The 21,028-nt window shown below is 42.3% G+C and overlaps 1 protein-coding gene across 1 annotated transcript in view; it reads right to left on the bottom strand.

The window, feature by feature from the left end:
- LOC139557912 (nociceptin receptor-like) overlaps window positions 1-1,983 on the bottom strand; it is a 63,254-nt gene extending 61,271 nt beyond the window's left edge. Inside the window, exon 1 of the mRNA XM_071373251.1 lies at window positions 1,248-1,983. Coding sequence (XP_071229352.1) covers window positions 1,248-1,315 — 68 coding nt within the window. The 5' untranslated portion in view covers window positions 1,316-1,983. The remainder of the gene's footprint in view (window positions 1-1,247) is intronic.
- Between the last annotated feature and the right edge of the window lie 19,045 nt (window positions 1,984-21,028).

Raw genomic sequence — 21,028 nt, 5'->3', positions numbered from 1 at the left:
GGAGAGGAATGAGGAGAGGAATGAGAAGAGGCATGAGGAGAGGAATGAGGAGAGGAATGAGAAGAGGCATGAGGAGAGGAATGAGGAGAGGCATGACAAGAGGCATATGGAGAGGCATGAGGAGAGGAATGAGGAGAGGAATGAGAAGAGGCATGAGGAGAGGAATGAGGAGAGGAATGAGGAATGAGGAGAGGCCCACACACTAGAGCTCTGCTGCTCTCCAGTGCTATATTATTATTATTATTCCTGCACCCAAACATATCATTTCAACTTTACAGATGTCATCATCAGGTGGAGAGACATCACAGACAGAAGTGTGCATTGTGTGTATTATATTCAGTGCAGACAGGTCTGGTCTGTATGTGTGTGGATAGAGACAACACACAGACAGAAGTGTGCATTGTGTGTATTATATTCAGTGCAGACAGGTCTGGTCTGTATGTGTGTGGATAGAGACAACACACAGACAGAAGTGTGCATTGTGTGTATTATATTCAGTGCAGACAGGTCTGGTCTGTATGTGTGTGGATAGAGACAACACACAGACAGAAGTGTGCATTGTGTGTATTATATTCAGTGCAGACAGGTCTGGTCTGTATGTGTGTGGATAGAGACAACACACAGACAGAAGTGTGCATTGTGTGTATTATATTCAGTGCAGACAGGTCTGGTCTGTATGTGTGTGGATAGAGACAACACACAGACAGAAGTGTGCATTGTGTGTATTATATTCAGTGCAGACAGGTCTGGTCTGTATGTGTGTGGATAGAGACAACACACAGACAGAAGTGTGCATTGTGTGTATTATATTCAGTGCAGACAGGTCTGGTCTGTATGTGTGTGGATAGAGACAACACACAGACAGAAGTGTGCATTGTGTGTATTATATTCAGTGCAGACAGGTCTGGTCTGTATGTGTGTGGATAGAGACAACACACAGACAGGCACACCGACGGCTGTTCACAAGCCGACACTCCGTAATATTTGTGTCATACTGATGCGATGCGCGAACATAGGCTGCCCGGTGTTAGTAAATCAGTTGGTTTTTACCCGCAACAGTTCCAAAATCCAAAGAATGTGTGTGATCATAGCAGAGGAATAGGATACATACAGCTAGCTACCTTAACATCACCATACATTTTTACACAGACTGAACTCCGGAATGTGACAAAGGCATGAATAGGCTACATTTATAAGCAGGAAAGCATTCTCACACGTACATTCTCATGTAGCATACAACACCTTACGGTTGGTTATTCACGATGCTATTACAACGGTCTGGTATGAGTCCTCCTAGCGCAGTCCCCTTGTGCATTCCCAAACGGTTCCGATAAAGTTGTTTTTTGGGTTGTTGCCTGCGTTCCTATGTTTAGGTATCTCAGTCTCTGGTTGTCCAGTTTTCCATAGTTGCCAGCGGTACAGATTTCCGTTGGTGTAGGTCGAGGACGAGAGAAAACATTTTCCCCCTTTAACAACAGATGAACTATAAAGGGATGAGGAGGAGTGGTCTAAATCTAGCTGGTTCCTCCGGTTCTTTCGTTATAGGTTCGTTTCTCAGGCGAAGAGATATAGTTCTCGGCGTCTTCACTCTGTTTTTATCTTCCTCTCTCTTCTCTTCTTCCCTCCATACCCTCCTCTTGTGTCCTCTCACAGATTCGCGCACCGTAGGCTACGAGCCCTGTGTGTCTGGAGATATGCGGCTGTTTTATTGTTTGTAGCCTACCGACATGATGTGTCTGGCTAACACTCTGTCGGTCACGGGAATCATGTAAATGCTTCCGTTAGCAAGAGTCCAAAAGTGATTTACACGATCATCTCAGATATATTGGAGTATATATACAATGGAGTGCAATGGAGCAGAATGTTCCGTTGTTTTCCTTTCAAAAGTGATTGAATGGCTGGCTATAGGCTACCAAAGGTGAGATACATTACACAGTTAACAAGAACCATTGCCTCTAACCAATTTCGTTAGTATTTTGAACAATTTAGTCAAGGCCGTTTTTGGGATTTTGAAGTTACTCTCTTCCTCTGGCCTATTCAGTTGTGACTGAAACATACATGTTTGAGGACCGGCCTTAGGCATAACGGCATAAAAATCACCGCCGACAAAAACAACTCAGCCAGGGTCTAAAAAAAGTACTGTTGAAAGTAACAATAGTAGAATATAGATGGTGTAATTTTTACATTTAGTTGTCCATCTGCAGTTTTTTCTCTTGTTATTGTCAGTCACTGACCGTCACTCAATTAACCCGTGTCAGCTAACGTATTTTAGATTGGTAAATTAGTCTAGATAGCTATATAAACTCATAGTAGTCATGGTCGAATTACCGACCAGGTAGACAGGGAACCTGCACATTTCGCTTAAGCCCCTCCATAAAGGCTATGGCTGGCCAGGTTTATGCACGTATAGACCATTGATATCCGTATAAAGTTTATAGTTGAAGTTCCCTGTGGGGAAAATACAATTATCCTTTTCTATTCTATTCTATTTTAGTCCATTCTGTTGTATGAGGCTATCCTCAGTCCTCTCGCTTTATTTCCGGTACTCCAAGGGGTATCCATGGGGTGCTTAACCTTTTACATTATAATGTAATTAAAGAGAGGTTCATAAATAATGTTTACAGGTTTTGTTGTTGTTTATGTGTATTTCATTTAACGTATTGTTTATATCACATGTTGTCGTGTTTGTATCACCTCAACAAAGTTGGTTGCAGACCAGGCACTCTGTACGTTTCAGAACTATTTTAGGCTACTCTTCAATCCAACGTTTATGCTATATGGTAAAGCCTGCCCGTGAGGTTAGTCTTGTTTGTTTGTTCGGGGTGTGTTTGTTTGTTTGAAAAGTGGGCTATTCGGATTACTCTACGTTGATGCAAATTTTTGTCGATAAAACAGAGTGTTCTAATTTCAAACCGACGACGGATGGAGCGAGTGAGCGCCGCGCGTCTACCGTTGTCCATGGTGCTGATTCTCAAAACATAACGCCGTCTGTGTGTCTGTCTGCTCTGCTCTGTGCGTCACCAGAAAGGCAACGAACACAACCTCTTGACACAACGGACACCTCATCAATATATTATTTCTAGAGGAAGCCTAACTAATCAGTGCCATGACATTTTATATTTCATTTACGTCAGTGATATAGGTGTAGGCTACACACTGTCAGGTTCAACATAGTTAAATATATTTGTTCGGCCTGGTCAAAGCACAGTGGTCCAACAGTATTCAGAAACAGTCAAATTAGTCACCGTCCAGAATGAAATGCAAGATAATAGCCTTGGGACGTTATCAATGTAATGCCAATTAGTGGATTGATCGAGAACAGAATGTCTGCGCACCAAATAGTACCATATATCCTTCAGAAGTAGTGCACTCTATAGATAATATGGTGTCATTTAATTGGGACACGTAGTCATTTATTTGCTCATCGTCTAAGAGGTGTGATAGCTTTAATTAAATAAATGAAAAATCGCATTAATTCAGAGGTAGAATCCACAAGGTTTTATCGCTGTGATTGGACAGAACAGGTCAGGTTTCATCGCTGTGATTGGACAGAACAGGTCAGGTTTCATCGCTGTCATTGGACAGAACAGGTCAGGTTTCATCGCTGTCATTGGACAGAACAGGTCAGGTTTCATCGCTGTGATTGGACAGAACAGGTCAGGTTTCATCGCTGTCATTGGACAGAACAGGTCAGGTTTCATCGCTGTGATTGGACAGAACAGGTCAGGTTTCATCGCTGTCATTGGACAGAACAGGTCAGGTTTCATCGCTGTCATTGGACAGAACAGGTTAGGTTTCATCGCTGTCATTGGACAGAACAGGTCAGGTTTCATCGCTGTCATTGGACAGAACAGGTCAGGTTTCATCGCTGTGATTGGACAGAACAGGTCAGGTTTCATCGCTGTGATTGGACAGAACAGGTTAGGTTTCATCGCTGTCATTGGACAGAACAGGTCAGTTAACGTTACCTCTCCTCTGCAACAAGTTAAGCTAAAATATGTTTTACAACTTTTAGATTTGCTTAAATAATAAACAAAAAACATAAATGGACAAAAACAATAGACAACTGAACATTTACATACAGTACATATACGTTTCCACAAATGTTAATGACATCACGCTCGCTCAGACCACCATGTTCCCCCCTTATCCACACCCAGTGTCATCTCTAAAGCCTCTAAAAACTCTGCCCCATTTGTGTAATGTCGTGTCTGTCTGTAGCTAGATTGTTTTCGATATTTAAATAGTAAATAATTTGATTCTTCCATTCTCATAATGTTGGAGTATAATTTGACGTCCAGTATTTAAGCAATAGCTTCTTCAAACTGACATCGTAAAACTTCTTACAGACATCTTTCTAACTCTACACATGAAGTTTGGACTTTATACCACTCCCAGAAGGCATGAATTATTGACTCATTGTTCGAAATGTTCCAACACTCCCATTCCGTTCGATATGTTCCATCACTCCCATTCCGTTTGATATGTTCCAACACTCCCATTCCGTTCGATATGTTCCAACACTCCCATTCCGTTTGATATGTTCCAACACTCCCATTCCGTTTGATATGTTCCAACACTCCCATTCCGTTCGATATGTTCCAACACTCCCATTCCGTTCGATATGTTCCAACACTCCCATTCCGTTCGATATGTTCCAACACTCCCATTCCGTTCGATATGTTCCAACACTCCCATTCCGTTTGATATGTTCCAACACTCCCATTCCGTTTGATATGTTCCAACACTCCCATTCCGTTTGATATGTTCCAACACTCCCATTCCGTTTGATATGTTCCAACACTCCCATTCCGTTTGATATGTTCCATCACTCCCATTCCGTTCGATATGTTCCAACACTCCCATTCCGTTCGATATGTTCCAACACTCCCATTCCGTTTGATATGTTCCAACACTCCCATTCCCTTCGATATGTTCCAACACTCCCATTCCGTTCGATATGTTCCAACACTCCCATTCCGTTCGATATGTTCCAACACTCCCATTCCGTTCGATATGTTCCAACACTCCCATTCCCTTCGATATGTTCCAACACTCCCATTCCCTTCGATATGTTCCAACACTCCCATTCCCTTCGATATGTTCCAACACTCCCATTCCCTTCGATATGTTCCAACACTCCCATTCCGTTCGATATGTTCCAACACTCCCATTCCGTTCGATATGTTCCAACACTCCCATTCCGTTCGATATGTTCCAACACTCCCATTCCGTTCGATATGTTCCAACACTCCCATTCCGTTCGATATGTTCCAACACTCCCATTCCGTTCGATATGTTCCAACACTCCCATTCCGTTCGATATGTTCCAACACTCCCATTCCGTTCGATATGTTCCAACACTCCCATTCCCTTCGATATGTTCCAACACTCCCATTCCCTTCGATATGTTCCAACACTCCCATTCCGTTCGATATGTTCCAACACTCCCATTCCGTTCGATATGTTCCAACACTCCCATTCCGTTCGATATGTTCCAACACTCCCATTCCCTTCGATATGTTCCAACACTCCCATTCCCTTCGATATGTTCCAACACTCCCATTCCGTTCGATATGTTCCAACACTCCCATTCCCTTCGATATGTTCCAACACTCCCATTCCGTTCGATATGTTCCAACACTCCCATTCCGTTCGATATGTTCCAACACTCCCATTCCGTTCGATATGTTCCAACACTCCCATTCCCTTCGATATGTTCCAACACTCCCATTCCCTTCGATATGTTCCAACACTCCCATTCCGTTCGATATGTCCCAACACTCCCATTCCGTTCGATATGTTCCAACACTCCCATTCCGTTCGATATGTTCCAACACTCCCATTCCGTTCGATATGTTCCAACACTCCCATTCCGTTCGATATGTTCCAACACTCTCATTCCGTTCGATATGTTCCAACACTCCCATTCCGTTCGATATGTTCCAACACTCCCATTCCGTTCGATATGTTCCAACACTCCCATTCCGTTCGATATGTTCCAACACTCCCATTCCGTTCGATATGTTCCAACACTCCCATTCCGTTCGATATGTTCCAACACTCCCATTCCGTTCGATATGTTCCAACACTCCCATTCCGTTCGATATGTTCCAACACTCCCATTCCCTTCGATATGTTCCAACACTCCCATTCCGTTCGATATGTTCCAACACTCCCATTCCGTTCGATATGTTCCAACACTCCCATTCCGTTCGATATGTTCCAACACTCCCATTCCCTTCGATATGTTCCAACACTCCCATTCCGTTCGATATGTTCCAACACTCCCATTCCGTTCGATATGTTCCAACACTCCCATTCCCTTCGATATGTTCCAACACTCCCATTCCGTTCGATATGTTCCAACACTCCCATTCCGTTCGATATGTTCCAACACTCCCATTCCGTTCGATATGTTCCAACACTCCCATTCCGTTCGATATGTTCCAACACTCCCATTCCGTTCGATATGTTCCAACACTCCCATTCCGTTCGATATGTTCCAACACTCCCATTCCGTTCGATATGTTCCAACACTCCCATTCCGTTCGATATGTTCCAACACTCCCATTCCGTTCGATATGTTCCAACACTCCCATTCCGTTCGATATGTTCCAACACTCCCATTCCCTTCGATATGTTCCAACACTCCCATTCCCTTCGATATGTTCCAACACTCCCATTCCGTTCGATATGTTCCAACACTCCCATTCCGTTCGATATGTTCCAACACTCCCATTCCGTTCGATATGTTCCAACACTCCCATTCCCTTCGATATGTTCCAACACTCCCATTCCGTTCGATATGTTCCAACACTCCCATTCCGTTCGATATGTTCCAACACTCCCATTCCGTTCGATATGTTCCAACACTCCCATTCCGTTCGATATGTTCCAACACTCCCATTCCGTTCGATATGTTCCAACACTCCCATTCCGTTCGATATGTTCCAACACTCCCATTCCGTTCGATATGTTCCAACACTCCCATTCCGTTCGATATGTTCCAACACTCCCTCCATCTTCTTCCTATTTGTTCTTTTTAAATCTTGGTTCAAATAGTTTAGATCTTTTTATCTACGATGTTGTCAGTTGGAAAGGATCTCTGTAAGGTTTTGTGTATCTTACCTATCATGTGAGTATCTTTTTCTGACTCAAATAGGATTCCCTCAACACTGCTCTGATGTCCAAAAGCTTTCAGGTCAAAATTTTGTGATACAAAACTTTTACGTTGTAAAATGTCTACATTGGTCAGTCCAAAATTGCTTTCTACTTCTGTCATTGAAATAATTATGTTCCCTATTAATGCGACATTTACGGTTTCTATGCCTTTAGAATTTCCAATTGATAAGTGAATTCTGAAAAGCTATCCAAGGATTGTTCAATAGGGGGTGTTTTTATGGCGTGTGATATTAATTCTCGTAGAATCTGTTTCATTTTCATTCCTGTTGCCATGGTGTTGGTGTTCTAAACTATGAAGCTGGTCATGTTCTTAGCGTCATCCTTTTGAAAACAGACATTTGAAAAGATTCTGGGAGGATCCTGCGCATCTTCAATATGTTCCCATTGTTCCCATTGTTCCTTTTTAGTGCATTTAACTGTGTGTCACATGTAAAGACCTTGGGTGGTGAGTTGATACTATTCCAGAACCAGGGGCGCAACTAGGGTCATATCCTGAGTTGTGATAGTGTGGTCCAGGTAAAGGATTGATGTTGATTATGAGTTATTATTATTTTTAAAATATTTTTTTATATTTAAGTTTTTGTTCGTGTCACGCCCTGACCATAGAGAGCTTTTTATTCTCTATGTTGGTTAAGTCGGGGTGTGACTATAGGTGGGTCATCTAGGGGATTATATTTCTATATTGGCAAGGTATGGTTCCCAATCAGAGGCAGCTGTTTGTCGTTGTCTCTGATTGGGGATCATATTTAGGCAGCCATTTCCCCTTTGTGCTTTGTGAGATCTTGACTATGGATAGTTGCCTGTTAGCACTATTGTTAACTTCACGTTTCGTTTTGAGATTTATTGAGTAATAAAACGATGTGGAACCCAGATCACGCTGCGCTTTGGTCCACTCATTATAACGATCGTGACAGCTCGTTAATTTAGCATGTTGAGATTTTAGAGTATTTTTTTGCAAGGGGAGCTACGAGTGGTCAATATTAGTCAGGTATATCAGAAGATCGTTTGCAAAACAATGTAGTTTATGTTCACGTTTACCATTTTTTTTCCTGCAAGCTGTTGAATTGCCAGTGCTAACAGGAGGGGGGATTTGATCTGATAATATATGATTTGTGTATATTTTTGCTTTAGGATATTTATATAATATTTTTATGAAAAATGTATTATTTCAGCTGTAAGTTTAATGCTTCCAATATTTTGAATAGAAATGTCCACTCAAGATGGTAGAAAGGCTTGTCGGCATCAACAGCCATTGGGGATACATCTACATCTTGTTTTTTAGTGTATTGTAATATCCTGAAATATGTTCTTGTATTTGTTTGTAAGTGTCTATTCTTAATAAATGCTGTTTGATTAATATGTATCAAGTCTGGTAACACTTTTGCCATTCTGTTGCTTATGAGTTTTGCTATTATTTTATTGTCACAATTTATTACATTTACGGGTCTGTAATCTGTAGGGGAAACTCCAGATTTTCCTAGTTTTAATATCACTGAAATAACGGTTTGATACATGGAACTAGGAAGCACTGAATTGAGTGTTGTCATTTGTGTAAGTAAGGGCGTTACTTTGTCCCAAAATGTTGAATAGAATTCTATGGAAAAGCTGTTCATCCCTGGTGCTTTTCTCTGCGCCACACGAATGTTTCAACAGCGTCTAATATTTATTTTAAGCAGCCCAAATGATGTCGGGTCGTCTTTTCTCTGTCTACATTTACAATGGTAAAGGAATTTATGTTTACGTTTTTAATACATTTCAGGTCTTGAAGATGGGTTCAGGTTATTCTCTATATTTCTCTATAGTTATTCTCACTGATCATCCCTAAAGCCAAAACCTCATTTGGACGCCTTTCCTTCCAGTTCTCTGCTGCCTGCGACTGGAACGAATTGCAAAAATCTCTGAAGTTGGAGACTTTTATCTCCCTCAACAACTTTAAACATCTGCTATCTGAGCAACTAACCGATCGCTGCAGCTGTACATAGTCCATCGGTATATAGCCCACCCAATTTACCTACCTCATCCCCATACTGTTTTCATTTATTTACTTTTCTGCTCTTTTGCACACCAGTATCTCTATTTGCACATGATCATCTGATGATTTATCACCCCAGTGTTAATCTGCTAAATTGTAATTATTCGCTCCTATGGCCTATTTATTGCCTACCTCCTCATGCCTTTTGCACACATTGTATATAGATTCTCTTTTATTTTTTATTTTTTTCCCAACTATGTTATTGACTTGTTTATTGTTTACTCCATGTGTAACTCTGTGTTGTTGTCTGTTCACTGTCTGTTCACACTGCTATGCTTTATCTTGGCCAGGTCGCAGTTGCAAATGAGAACTTGTTCTCAACTAGCCTACCTGGTTAAATAAAGGTGAAATAAAAAAAAATATATATAAAAATATTCCGTCACTAGGTGTATTTTCTTTTGGCGTAATTAAGCATGATACAGGAGAATGATCCAATATCACTATTTCATAGATTTTAGAACCCGGTTTAATGTTGAGCGAATTTTAAAAAAAAGATATATATATATAATAAATTCTTGAATAGCTTTTCTTACTTTGTGAAAAACAGGAGTAGTCTTTTGTAGTGGGGAATAATGATCTCCAGGTGTCCTGTAAATTATTTGTAGAGATGGAATTTTTCAGCCTCTTTGGAGACTCTTAGAATTTTCTTTTTTTATTGCTATGTCTGTCTAACTTGTTGAATGTTTTTTTTTAAATAACAGTTCCTGTCTGGGTCTGATCTAACATAGCTTGAATTATTTCTAAATCAAGCTATGTTAGGTTTTCCCCTGCGGCGGGGGGATATACAATGACATCAATGTGTATTCTTCTCCATGTAAGGTACAATTCCAAATCCTTCTTGGTCAGTGTGCTGAGATATAAGGGGAAAAGAAGTGTTCTTATTTATCAGGATGCCTACACCTCTGCTGTTACTACACTAGGTGGCAGCATGATGCCTCTCCAACCTAGCTCCTCTTTAAATATTATATTTCTGTCACGTTCTGACCTTAGTTCTTTTTATATGTCTTTATTTTAGTTTGGTCAGAGCGTGAGTTGGGGTGAGCATTCTATGTTGTTTTTCTATGTTTTGTTCTGTTGTTCTATTTGTATGTGTTTGGCCTAGTATGGTTCCCAATCAGAGGCAGGTGTCAGTCGTTGTCTCTGATTGGGAGCCATATTTAGGTAGCCTGTTTTTCATTGTGTTTTGTGTGGGTGGTTGTTTCCTGTGTCTGTGTCTGCACCATACGGGACTGTTTCGCTTTTCGTTTGTTCATTCACTTTGTTATTTTGTATTTTTGTAGTGTTCAGTTTTATATATTAAAATGGACACTTACCACGCTGCACATTGGTCCGATATCTCTTACTCCTCGTCAGAAGAAGAGGAAAGTCGTTACAATTTCACATTTCGCATTTTTTGAAGTGTAGCTCTTGCAGAAAAACCACATGTACTGAAAATCTCTTTAAATGTTCAAGAACCTTATGCTTTTTTTGGGCCATCGTGAAGCCCGTGAACATTCAATGTAATACGTTCGGTTTTGTTGGCCTTTAACTTGCATAGAATTAAAGTTAATGTTGTCTGTTTTATCTGCCATTGAAGAACCAGACAAAACATTTTATCAGACACGTCATGAGGGTAGTGGACCTCCCATGGACATGGGAGAGGCATAGTATGAATACATAGTTATTGTATACATGACATATTGTATATAAAACGTGCGAACATGTAGGCTGAGCAAACATTTAAACAGAGAACACACAACAAAAAAACATAAAGCAAATGTTGCCTTTTTCAGGCCTATCAAGCTCATACTCCTCCCCTGTTACCGACAGTCTGTGGGTTATATCATTGTAGATACATTGGAGGAAAAACTGCCGCTTTAATACTGTGCTCAGTTTGTAAACCTTGTGAGTTAAATTCAAGTAGTGGCTGGTGGTGGCTCTACTTGGGGAGAGTGGGGTCCACCGAGAAACTGAAGTGAGATGAGTGGAGGCCCCACACATACTTCAGGGAAGAGACTGATGAGTGGAGGCCCCACACATACTTCAGGGTAGAGTCTGATGAGTGGAGGCCCCACATATACTTCAGGGTAGAGTCTGATGAGTGGAGGCCCCACACATACTTCAGGGAAGAGACTGATGAGTGGAGGCCCCACACATACTTCAGGGTAGAGTCTGATGAGTGGAGGCCCCACACATACTTCAGGGTAGAGACTGATGCTCTGCCAGCTCCTCTGTCCCGACCCCGTCGGAGAGAGCCCATCTCCACCAATAACCACCACTGGATCCTAACTGCAAACAAGGAATACTAGTGACTTGACATCCTGTCACCAACTCTTATTCATTTAACAGCAGGTTGGCAAGTCACAAAAATGAATAAAATTACATTATAGTATGGATAAATCCTTCCCTCGTTCATCAACCCAAGCTTTTCCCTCTCCAACTCCCCTTCCCAGTTTCCTCCCCCCTTTACCCCCCAAAAGCCAAGCCTGTCCCACCCTCCCTCCCTTGCTCACACTTACCCACCCAAGCCAAGTTTGTCCCAACCTTCTGTATTTTCTCACCCTCCCTTCTTCTCAGACACATTTACACTCATCCATCAACTTACTCGTCCGTTCTCATTTATTCATGCCCAACATATACCCTTTGCATTGACACACCCATTCTCTCACACCCTGCTACACGTATTCATATTCACCATCCCTCGCTCTTCCCTCACATTCTCATTAACACACACACACACACACACACACACACACACACACACACACACACACACACACACACACACACACACACACACACACACACACACACACACACACACACACACACACACACACACACACACACACACACACACACACACACACACACACACACACACACACACACACACACACACACACACACACACACACACACACACACACACACACACACACACACACACACACAGACACAGACACACACACAGACACACACACACACAACCAGACTGCGCCTGTACAGATTAATTTTGTATCGCTCAGAAAGATGGCAGGAATATGAGCATTTGTGATTTCAGACTTTTTTTGTTATGATACTTTTTTTACACACACATCCATAGAACAGTTATTGACATAGACGCTATATTTCCCCCTTTGTATGGTCTTTTTAGTGTCCATGTAGCACTATGGGCATCCACCTACTTCTATCACTACTTCCTGGAGAAGAACTTTTGGAGAAAGTAGAGTATAAACTGTATTTTGGGGAAAGATTATTATCTCAATTTCTGATAAGCTGGTCTTAGACATCACTCTATGTAGCCTAGTGTCCTTTTCTCTTTTCACTCTTGGTTAGGGCTTCATCTGTGCTTGGTTAGGGCTTCATCAGTGTTTGGTTAGGGCTTCATCAGTGTTTGGTTAGGGCTTCATCGGTGTTTGGTTAGGGCTTCATCGGTGTTTGGTTAGGGCTTCATCGGTGTTTGGTTAGGGCTTCATCAGTGTTTGGTTAGGGCTTCATCTGTGCTTGTTTCAGGGCTTCATCTGTGCTTGGTTAGGGCTTCATCTGTGTTTGGTTAGGGCTTCATCGGTGTTTGGTTAGGGCTTCATCGGTGTTTGGTTAGGGCTTCATCGGTGTTTGGTTAGGGCTTCATCGGTGTTTGGTTAGGGCTTCATCTGTGCTTGTTTCAGGGCTTCATCTGTGCTTGATAAGGGCTTCATCGGTGTTTGATAAGGGCTTCATCGGTGTTTGATAAGGGCTTCATTGGTGCTTGTGAATTTCATCCTTTGCGTTCCCTTCCATACCCACAGCACTACCGTGATACGGAACTAAGATTTCATTCCTTTTTCCTCCGGTGACTGTCTGATCGGAATGTATTCATGCTGGTCCAATTCATCTTCTTTTCAAACGTCTAACTTTGATGTTTTGTTCGTTCATGCAAACGCCTTCTTTGTGCACATCTGACATGATAGCCTTTACTTTCTTTCAGAGCTAATCTACTTTTTTTTTTTTTTTACAACAGATCATAGCAGTTAGTTGGTTGTGGTGAGCGTTGAGAGCGTTTTAACGATGTTTTCCTAGATATCCTACAGCTGTTCATGACTCTCGTTTGCTCCTGGTTTTTATGTCTGCGGGAAGCCATGTTGGATTCCCACGCCGAACCATCTGATTGGTTCTCTGTTGTGCAGAGGCTCCCAGTTGCTTAGGGATATGTTGATTTAAGGATTTTAAAGGCTTACTTTAAACTTTGTTGTCTGGTTTCTAAATATAACCACAATTTTGTCAGTACAAAACGGAGCTATTCACACCCCATGCATGTTATCGCTATGCGCATGTGCCTCTAGAATGTTACTTTGATCTGACTTAAGCTAACATTGAAGATGACTAGCCTATAACTGATAATGCAGTTGGCTAGGCTATAACTGATAATGCAGACGACTAGGCTATAACTGATCATGAAGAAGAATAGGCTATGACTGATAATGCAGACGGCTAGGCTATGCCTGATAATGAAGAAGAATAGGCTATGACTGATAATGCAGATGACTAGGCTATAACTGATAATGAAGAAGAATAGGCTATGCCTGATAATGCAGACGACTTGGCTATGACTGATAATGCAGTCAACTAGGCTATGCCTGATAATGCAGACCACTAGGCTATGACTGATAATGCAGACCACTAGGCTATGACTGATAATGCAGACGACTAGGCTATGACTGATAATGCAGGCAACTAGGCTATGACTGATAATGCAGACGACTAGGCTATGACTGATAATTCAGACGACTAGGCTGTGACTGATACTGCTGACGACTAGGCTATGACTGATAATTGAGATGACTAGCCTATAACTGATAATGCAGACGGCTAGGCTGTGACTGATAATGCAGTTGACTAGGCTATGACTGATAATTGAGATGAATAGTTATGACTGATAATGAAGCTGAATAACCTATGACTGATAATGCAGCCGACTAGGCTATGACTAATAACAAAGACGTCTAGGCTATGACTGATAATGAAGACGACTAGGCTATGACTGATAATGCAGACAACTAGGCTATGACTGATAATGCAGACGACTAGGCTATGACTGATAATGCAGACGACTAGGCTATGACTGATAATGAAGCTGACTAGGCTATGACTGATAATGAAGCTGACTAGGCTATGACTGATAATGCAGACGACTAGGCTATGACTGATAATGCAGACAACTAGGCTATGACTGATAATGCAGACGACTAGGCTATGACCGATAATGAAGCTGACTAGGCTATGACTGATAATGCAGCCAACTAACCTATGACTGATAATGCAGGCAACTAGGCTATGACTGATAATGCAGACGACTAGGCTATGACTGATAATGAAGCTGACTAGGCTATGACTGATAATGCAGAAGCCTAGGCTATGACTGATAACAAAGACGTCTAGGCTATGACTGATAATGAAGACGACTAGGCTATGACTAATAATGAAGATGGCTAGGCTATGACTAATAACAAAGACGACTAGGCTATGACTAATAATGAAGATGGCTGACTAATAATGAAGATGGCTAGACTATGACTGATAATGGGGCGGTAAACCATTTAAAGGCTTTAGGCCTTATTCCATAAAGCCTCTTGTTGATTCATGTCTGAACTCAGATCCTTTATGAAATATGGCCTCTGTGGTGAACATCTAAACAGCTCAACTTGTTGTGTATTTCAAATTCGAGACTGAATCAACTGAAAGTACATTGGATGCAGAGAGAAACGGACAGAAAAGTTTTGAATCGACGACAGTTGGTTTTCAGCAGCACCAGAGAGATGGACAGCTCTCCCACCATATGCCAGTATTGGTGGTATTCATTATTGCACGTAATAAAAACGTAACAAAATGTTTTGCAAAAACAAAAACGGAAACGAGCGTAACTTACTGGACAAGTTCAGGTGGTCCCTTCCTGTTGCAGTCCGTTTTACTTCGTTGGGTGCCAAATGAATAAGACCCCGATTGCACACCACGTGTCTCTCTGATAGGCTCGAGCCATGTGCTCTAATTCCTCGAACGCCACGTTCCACTTATCCTGATGAGAACCAGAACCACTTTGACAGAGGTCATCATTCCCTAGCACCTCAGTATTTCAATTCTGACAGCCTGGGAGACACACACAACAGTGCAAACAATATTTATAGGAATACAATGACAGCTGGCATTAGAATGTCAACCATTGTACTGAAATGTCCTTCCACAAGGTAATGTGGTAGCTAGCATCAAAATGACCCAGCCTAGATGACCCAGGCTAGATTAACCATGCTAGATTACCTAGAATAGATGACCTAGGCTAATTGAGCCAGGCTAGATGACCCAGACTAGATTACCCAGGCTAGATGACCCACGCTAGATGACCCATGCTAGATTACCTAGAATAGATGACCTAGGCTAATTGAGCCAGACTAGATGACCCAGACTAGATTACCCAGGCTAGATGACCCATGCTAGATGACCCAGGCTAGATGACCCAGGCTAGATGACTCAGACTAGATGACCCAGGCTAAATAACCCAGGCTAGATGACTCAGGCCAGATGACCCAGGCTACATAACCCAGGCTAGATGACCCAGGCTAGATGACCCAGGCTAGATGACCCAGGCTAGATGACCCAGGCTAGATGACCCAGGCTAGATGACCCAAGCTAGATGACCCAGGCCAGATGACCCAGGCTAGATGACCCAGGCTAGATGACCCAGGCTACATAACCCAGGCTAGATGACTCAGGCTAGATGACTCAGGCTAGATGATCCAGGCTAAATGACCCGGGCTAAATGACCCGGGCTAGATGACACGGGCTAGCTGGCTCGACACACATGGGAGGAAGTCAGGAATCAGAATGGCATTTGACAATGCTTTCATGGTCGAATAACCGATTGTGCAACAATTAGTCAGTGGGCTGACCTGTCTGCTCTCTCAAATACGGATGCATATGCATAGCAGCAGCTCGATGTCTGCACAATGAGTCTGACCTCATGCTATTTCTATCACCACTCCCACACATTGTCAATCCTGATAAAAAAGCTTTAATCATATCAAACAAAGAAAGCTTAGGTATAGCTCGGTCTAATCAGCACTGGAAAGCCCTTCATTCTATCCATCAATCAGAGGACCATTCACCTTAGAGTCTTTAGTCACCATAGTAGACTCTACAGCACAGCCCTTAGCTACTTTATATCCACAGTCTGGCCCTTACGCACTTTCTAATCAAATCAGGGGTTTGTTTTTATGATGAGTTGAGGTCAGGTGGAGGAGGAAGGGAGGGAGAAGGGGAAGAGGAGAGGAGGAAGGGAGGGAGAAGGGGAAGAGGAGAGGAGGAGGGAAAGAGGAGGATGGAGTGGTGATGTAATTGCTGTGAAGTTCTGATTCCCTGTGAGATTGAAAGAGGAGAAGAAGAGAAGAGGACTTTATACACATGGTTGATACAGTCTCTCTCTCTCTCTCTCTCTCTCTCTCTCTCTCTCTCTCTCTCTCTCTCTCTCTCTCTCTCTCTCTCTCTCTCTCTCTCTCTCTCTCTCTCTCTCTCTCTCAGAGGGGGTGGGGCTGTGTCAGCACTAGACACAGACATGGGGAGATGATGGAGAGATGAACTGAGCTGAGAGTGAGAGAGGCCAGGGCTCAGGGTTGGAATATCCATTGCGGTGTGTAATGCAGCCTAATTGTATTTACACCATCCCAGCAGCTATCTTAGAAATATAACTTTGCTCTGTGCTTCTATAGGCTATTGATAATTGGATTGAGATCACACCATAAACAGCCTACAGGTGAACTTGATATTGCGCGCCCAGTGGAAAATCAGCGATGAGAGGCGGTATTGGGCACACATCGATATATAGCTTGACAAGAAACTCATTCTAAAACACTGAGAAATGGACAATGTGTTTTTAGATTTTTTTGAAAAAGCATGACCCCCTCCCCCATTTTCCTACGGGTAACAAAACCATTCAGTAAATGTTGATCCGTCCCTTATCTTCTTGTGGCTGCAGGGGCAGTATTGAGTAGCTTGGATGAAAGGTGCACAGAGGTGCCCAGAGTAAACGGCCTGCTCCTCAGTCATAGTTGTTAATATATGCATATTGTTATTAGTATTGGATAGAAAACACTCTGAAGTTTCTAAAACTGTTTAAATTATGTCTGTGAGTATTACAGAACTCATATGGCAGGCAAAAACCTGAGAAAAAATCCAAACAGGAAGTTGAAATTCTGAGGCTGGTCGATTTTCAACCAAGATCCCATTGAAATCACAGCGAGATATGAATGAGTTTGCTCTTCCTACGGCTTACACTAGATGTCAACAGTCTGTAAAACTTTATCTGATGCCTCTACTCTGAAGGGGGGCCGAATGAGAAGAGAATTAGTCAGGTCTGCCATGACCCGACCATTCTTTGACAATGCGCATTCACATAAGAAGGAGCTCTGTTACATCGCACATCTGAAGTCAATGTAATTCTCCGGCTGGAACGTTATTCAAGATTTCTGTTGACAACATTCTAAAGATTGTTTCAATACATCGTTTGACATGTTTCTACTGACTGAACTTTTGGACATTTCGTCAGCTTTTAGGGAACGCGCTTCGTGACTTTGGAATTGTTCACCAAACGCGCTAACAAAAGTAGCTAATTGGACATAAATAACGGACATTATCGAACAAATCAAGCATTTATTGCGGACCTGGGATTCCTGGGAGTGCATTCTGATGAAGATCATCAAAGGTAAGGGAATATTTATCATGTAATTTCTGGTTTCTGTTGACTCCAACATGGCGGCTAATTTGACTATTGTTCTGAGCGCCGTCTCAGATTATTGCATGGTTTGCGTTTTCCGTAAAGTTTTTTGAAATCTGACACAGCAGTTGCATTAAGGAGAGGTATATCTATAATTCCATGTGTATAACTTGTATTATCATCTACATTTATGATGAGTATTTCTGTTGAAACGATGTGGCTATGCAAAATCACTGGATGTTTTTGGAACTAGTGAACGTAACACGTCAATGTAAACTCAGATTTTTTTATATAAATATGAACTTTATCAAACAAAACATACATGTATTGTGTAACATGAAGTCCTATGAGTGTCATCTGATGAAGATCATCAAAGGTTAGTGATTAATTTTATCTCTATTTGCGCTTTTTGTGACTCCTCTCTTTGGCTGGAAAAATGGCAGAATTTTTATGTGAGTTGGTGGTGACCTGACATAATCGTTTGTGGTGCTTTCGCTGAAAAGCCTATTTCAAATCGGACACTTTGGTGGGATTAACAACAAGATTACCTTTAAAATGATATAAGACACATGTATGTTTGAGGAATTTTAATTATGAGATTTCTGTTGTTTGAATTTGGCGCCCTGCACTTTCACTGGCTGTTGTCATATCGATCCCGTTACCGGGATTGCAGCCACAAGAAGTTGACAGTGAGTCATGCTGAATACAAAGGTGTCTTTTCCAGATGAGCCCTGCATACAAATCAATACAGATCAATGTACACTGTTCATATAAAAAAAACACTACACACATCAATATATACTATACACATGAATACACGTCAATAAACGCTATACACAAAGCTTGTATGTTAATAATGAGCATAGTAAAATGATAGTAAAACATGGCCGTCCCCATGAGGACAAAGGCTATTTGAACCTTAGGGGTTAGGGTTACAATTAGCGTAAGGGTAAGGGGCTAATTAGGGTAAGGGTAAGGGGTTAGGGTAAGGGTAAGGGTAAGGGTAAGGGTAAGGGTAAGGGTAAGGGTAGGGGTTAGGGTAAGGGGTTAGGGTAAGGGTAAGGGTAAGGGTAAGGGTAGGGGTTAGGGTAAGGGCTTAGGGTTTTGGTAAGGGGTTAGGGTAAGGGTAAGGGTAAGGGGTTAGGGTTTTGGTAAGGGTAAGGGGCAGGGTAAGGGTTACAATTAGCGTAAGGGTAAGGGGTTAGGGTTTTGGTAAGGGTTGGGGTTGGGGTTGGGGTTAGGGTAAGGGGTTAGGGTAAGGGGTAAGGGGTAAGGGGTTAGGGTAAGGGTAGGGGTTAGGGGTTAGGGTAAGGGTAAGGGTAAGGGTAAGGGTAAGGGGCTAATTAGGGTAAGGGGTTAGGGTTAGGGTAAGGGGTTAGGGTAAGGGTAGGGGTTAGGGGTTAGGGTTAGGGTTAGGGTTAGGGTTAGGGTAAGGGTTGGGGTTGGGGTTAGGGTAAGGGGTTAGGGTAAGGGTAAGGGGTTAGGGTTTTGGTAAGGGTTGGGGTTGGGGTTAGGGTAGGGGTTAGGGTAAGGGGTTAGGGTAAGGGGTTAGGGTAGGGGTTAGGGTAAGGTTAGGGTAAGGGTAGGTGTTAAGGGTAGGGGTTATGGTAGGGGTTAGGGTTAGGGTTAGGGTAAGGGTAAGGGTAAGGGTAAGGGTAGGGGTTATGGTAGGGGTTAGGGTTAGGGTAAGGGTAAGGGTAAGGGTAAGGGTAAGGGTTAGGGTAGGGATTAGGGGTTAGGGTTAGGGTAAGGGGTTAGGGTAAGTGGTTAGGGTTAGGGTAGCGGTAAGGGTAAGGGTAGGTGTTAGGGTTAGGGTAAGGGGTTAGGGTAAGGGTGAGGGTAAGGGTAGGGGGTTAGGGTAAGGGTAAGGGTCAGGGGTTAGGGTTAGGGTTATGGTAAGGGTTAGGGCAAGGGTGAGGGTAAGGGTAGGGTTAGGGTAAGGGAAGGGTAAGGGTTAGGGGTTAGGGGTTAGGGGTTAGAGGGTTAGGGGTTAGAGAAAAAGGGGTTTAGGATTAGGGGTTAGGGAAAAATATTTTAAATGTAAATTATGGTCTCCACAAGGATAGAACAACATAACTAGTGAGTGTGTGTGTGTGTGTGTGTGTGTGTGTGTGTGTGTGTGTGTGTGTGTGTGTGTGTGTGTGTGTGTGTGTGTGTGTGTGTGTGTGTGTGTGTGTGTGTGTGTGTGTGTGTGTGTGTGTGTGTGTGTGTGTGTGGGGACTTAGAGGATCCTTATCCTCCTCAGGGCTCGGGGTAAATTAAGTTCACCCAGAGTAATTCAGTCTCCCAGGTGTTGTTGAAACTTGTTAGATACACACACACACACACTGTGGTGTCTTGTTAGTGTGTGTGTCATGTCTTGTTTACTTCAGAGCTGCTGGGGTCGTTCTCTCTCTAATTAAGGTCTGTTTGGACTCTGAGGCTGTGAGTGTGTGTGTATTTGTAAGTGTTCAGGCCCTTTTGTTTTCGGGCTAAATTAGTTCAGGAGTAAAATTTGGCTTAACAAATCACATACTAAGTTACATGGACTCACTCTGTGTGACATAATAGGGGTTGACATGATTTTTGAATGACTACCCCTTTCCTCTGTCCCCCCCCATACATTCAACATCTGTCACGGTCCCTCAGTCAAGTATTGAATTTCAAGCACAGATTCAACTGCAAAGACCTTTGAGCGTGTCCGAAGCCTCATCAAGAATGGCAGTGGTGGAAAAAGTACCCACATGTCATACTTGAGTAAAAGTAAAGATACCTTTAAAAGAAAATTACTCAAGTAAAAGTAAAGATATGTCAATAGAAATGGACTCATGTAAAATACTTCTTGAGTAAAAGTCTAAAAGTATTTGGTTTTATATCTACTTAAGTATGAAAAGTCAATTTAAATACTAAAATATTCATAACAATCAAAAGTAAATGTATAAATAATTTCAAATTCCTTATATTATTAATCAAACCTGATGGCTCCACTTTCTTGTTTTTACAATGTACAGATAGCCACGGGGCACAGTCCAACACTCAGACGTCATTTACAATGTACAGATAGCCACGGGGCACAGTCCAACACTCAGACGTCATTTACAATGTACAGA

Source organism: Salvelinus alpinus, chromosome 28 (genome assembly GCF_045679555.1).
Source record: "Salvelinus alpinus chromosome 28, SLU_Salpinus.1, whole genome shotgun sequence".
Classification (NCBI taxonomy): domain Eukaryota; kingdom Metazoa; phylum Chordata; class Actinopteri; order Salmoniformes; family Salmonidae; genus Salvelinus; species Salvelinus alpinus.
This window is presented reverse-complemented; position numbering and strand designations above follow the sequence as displayed.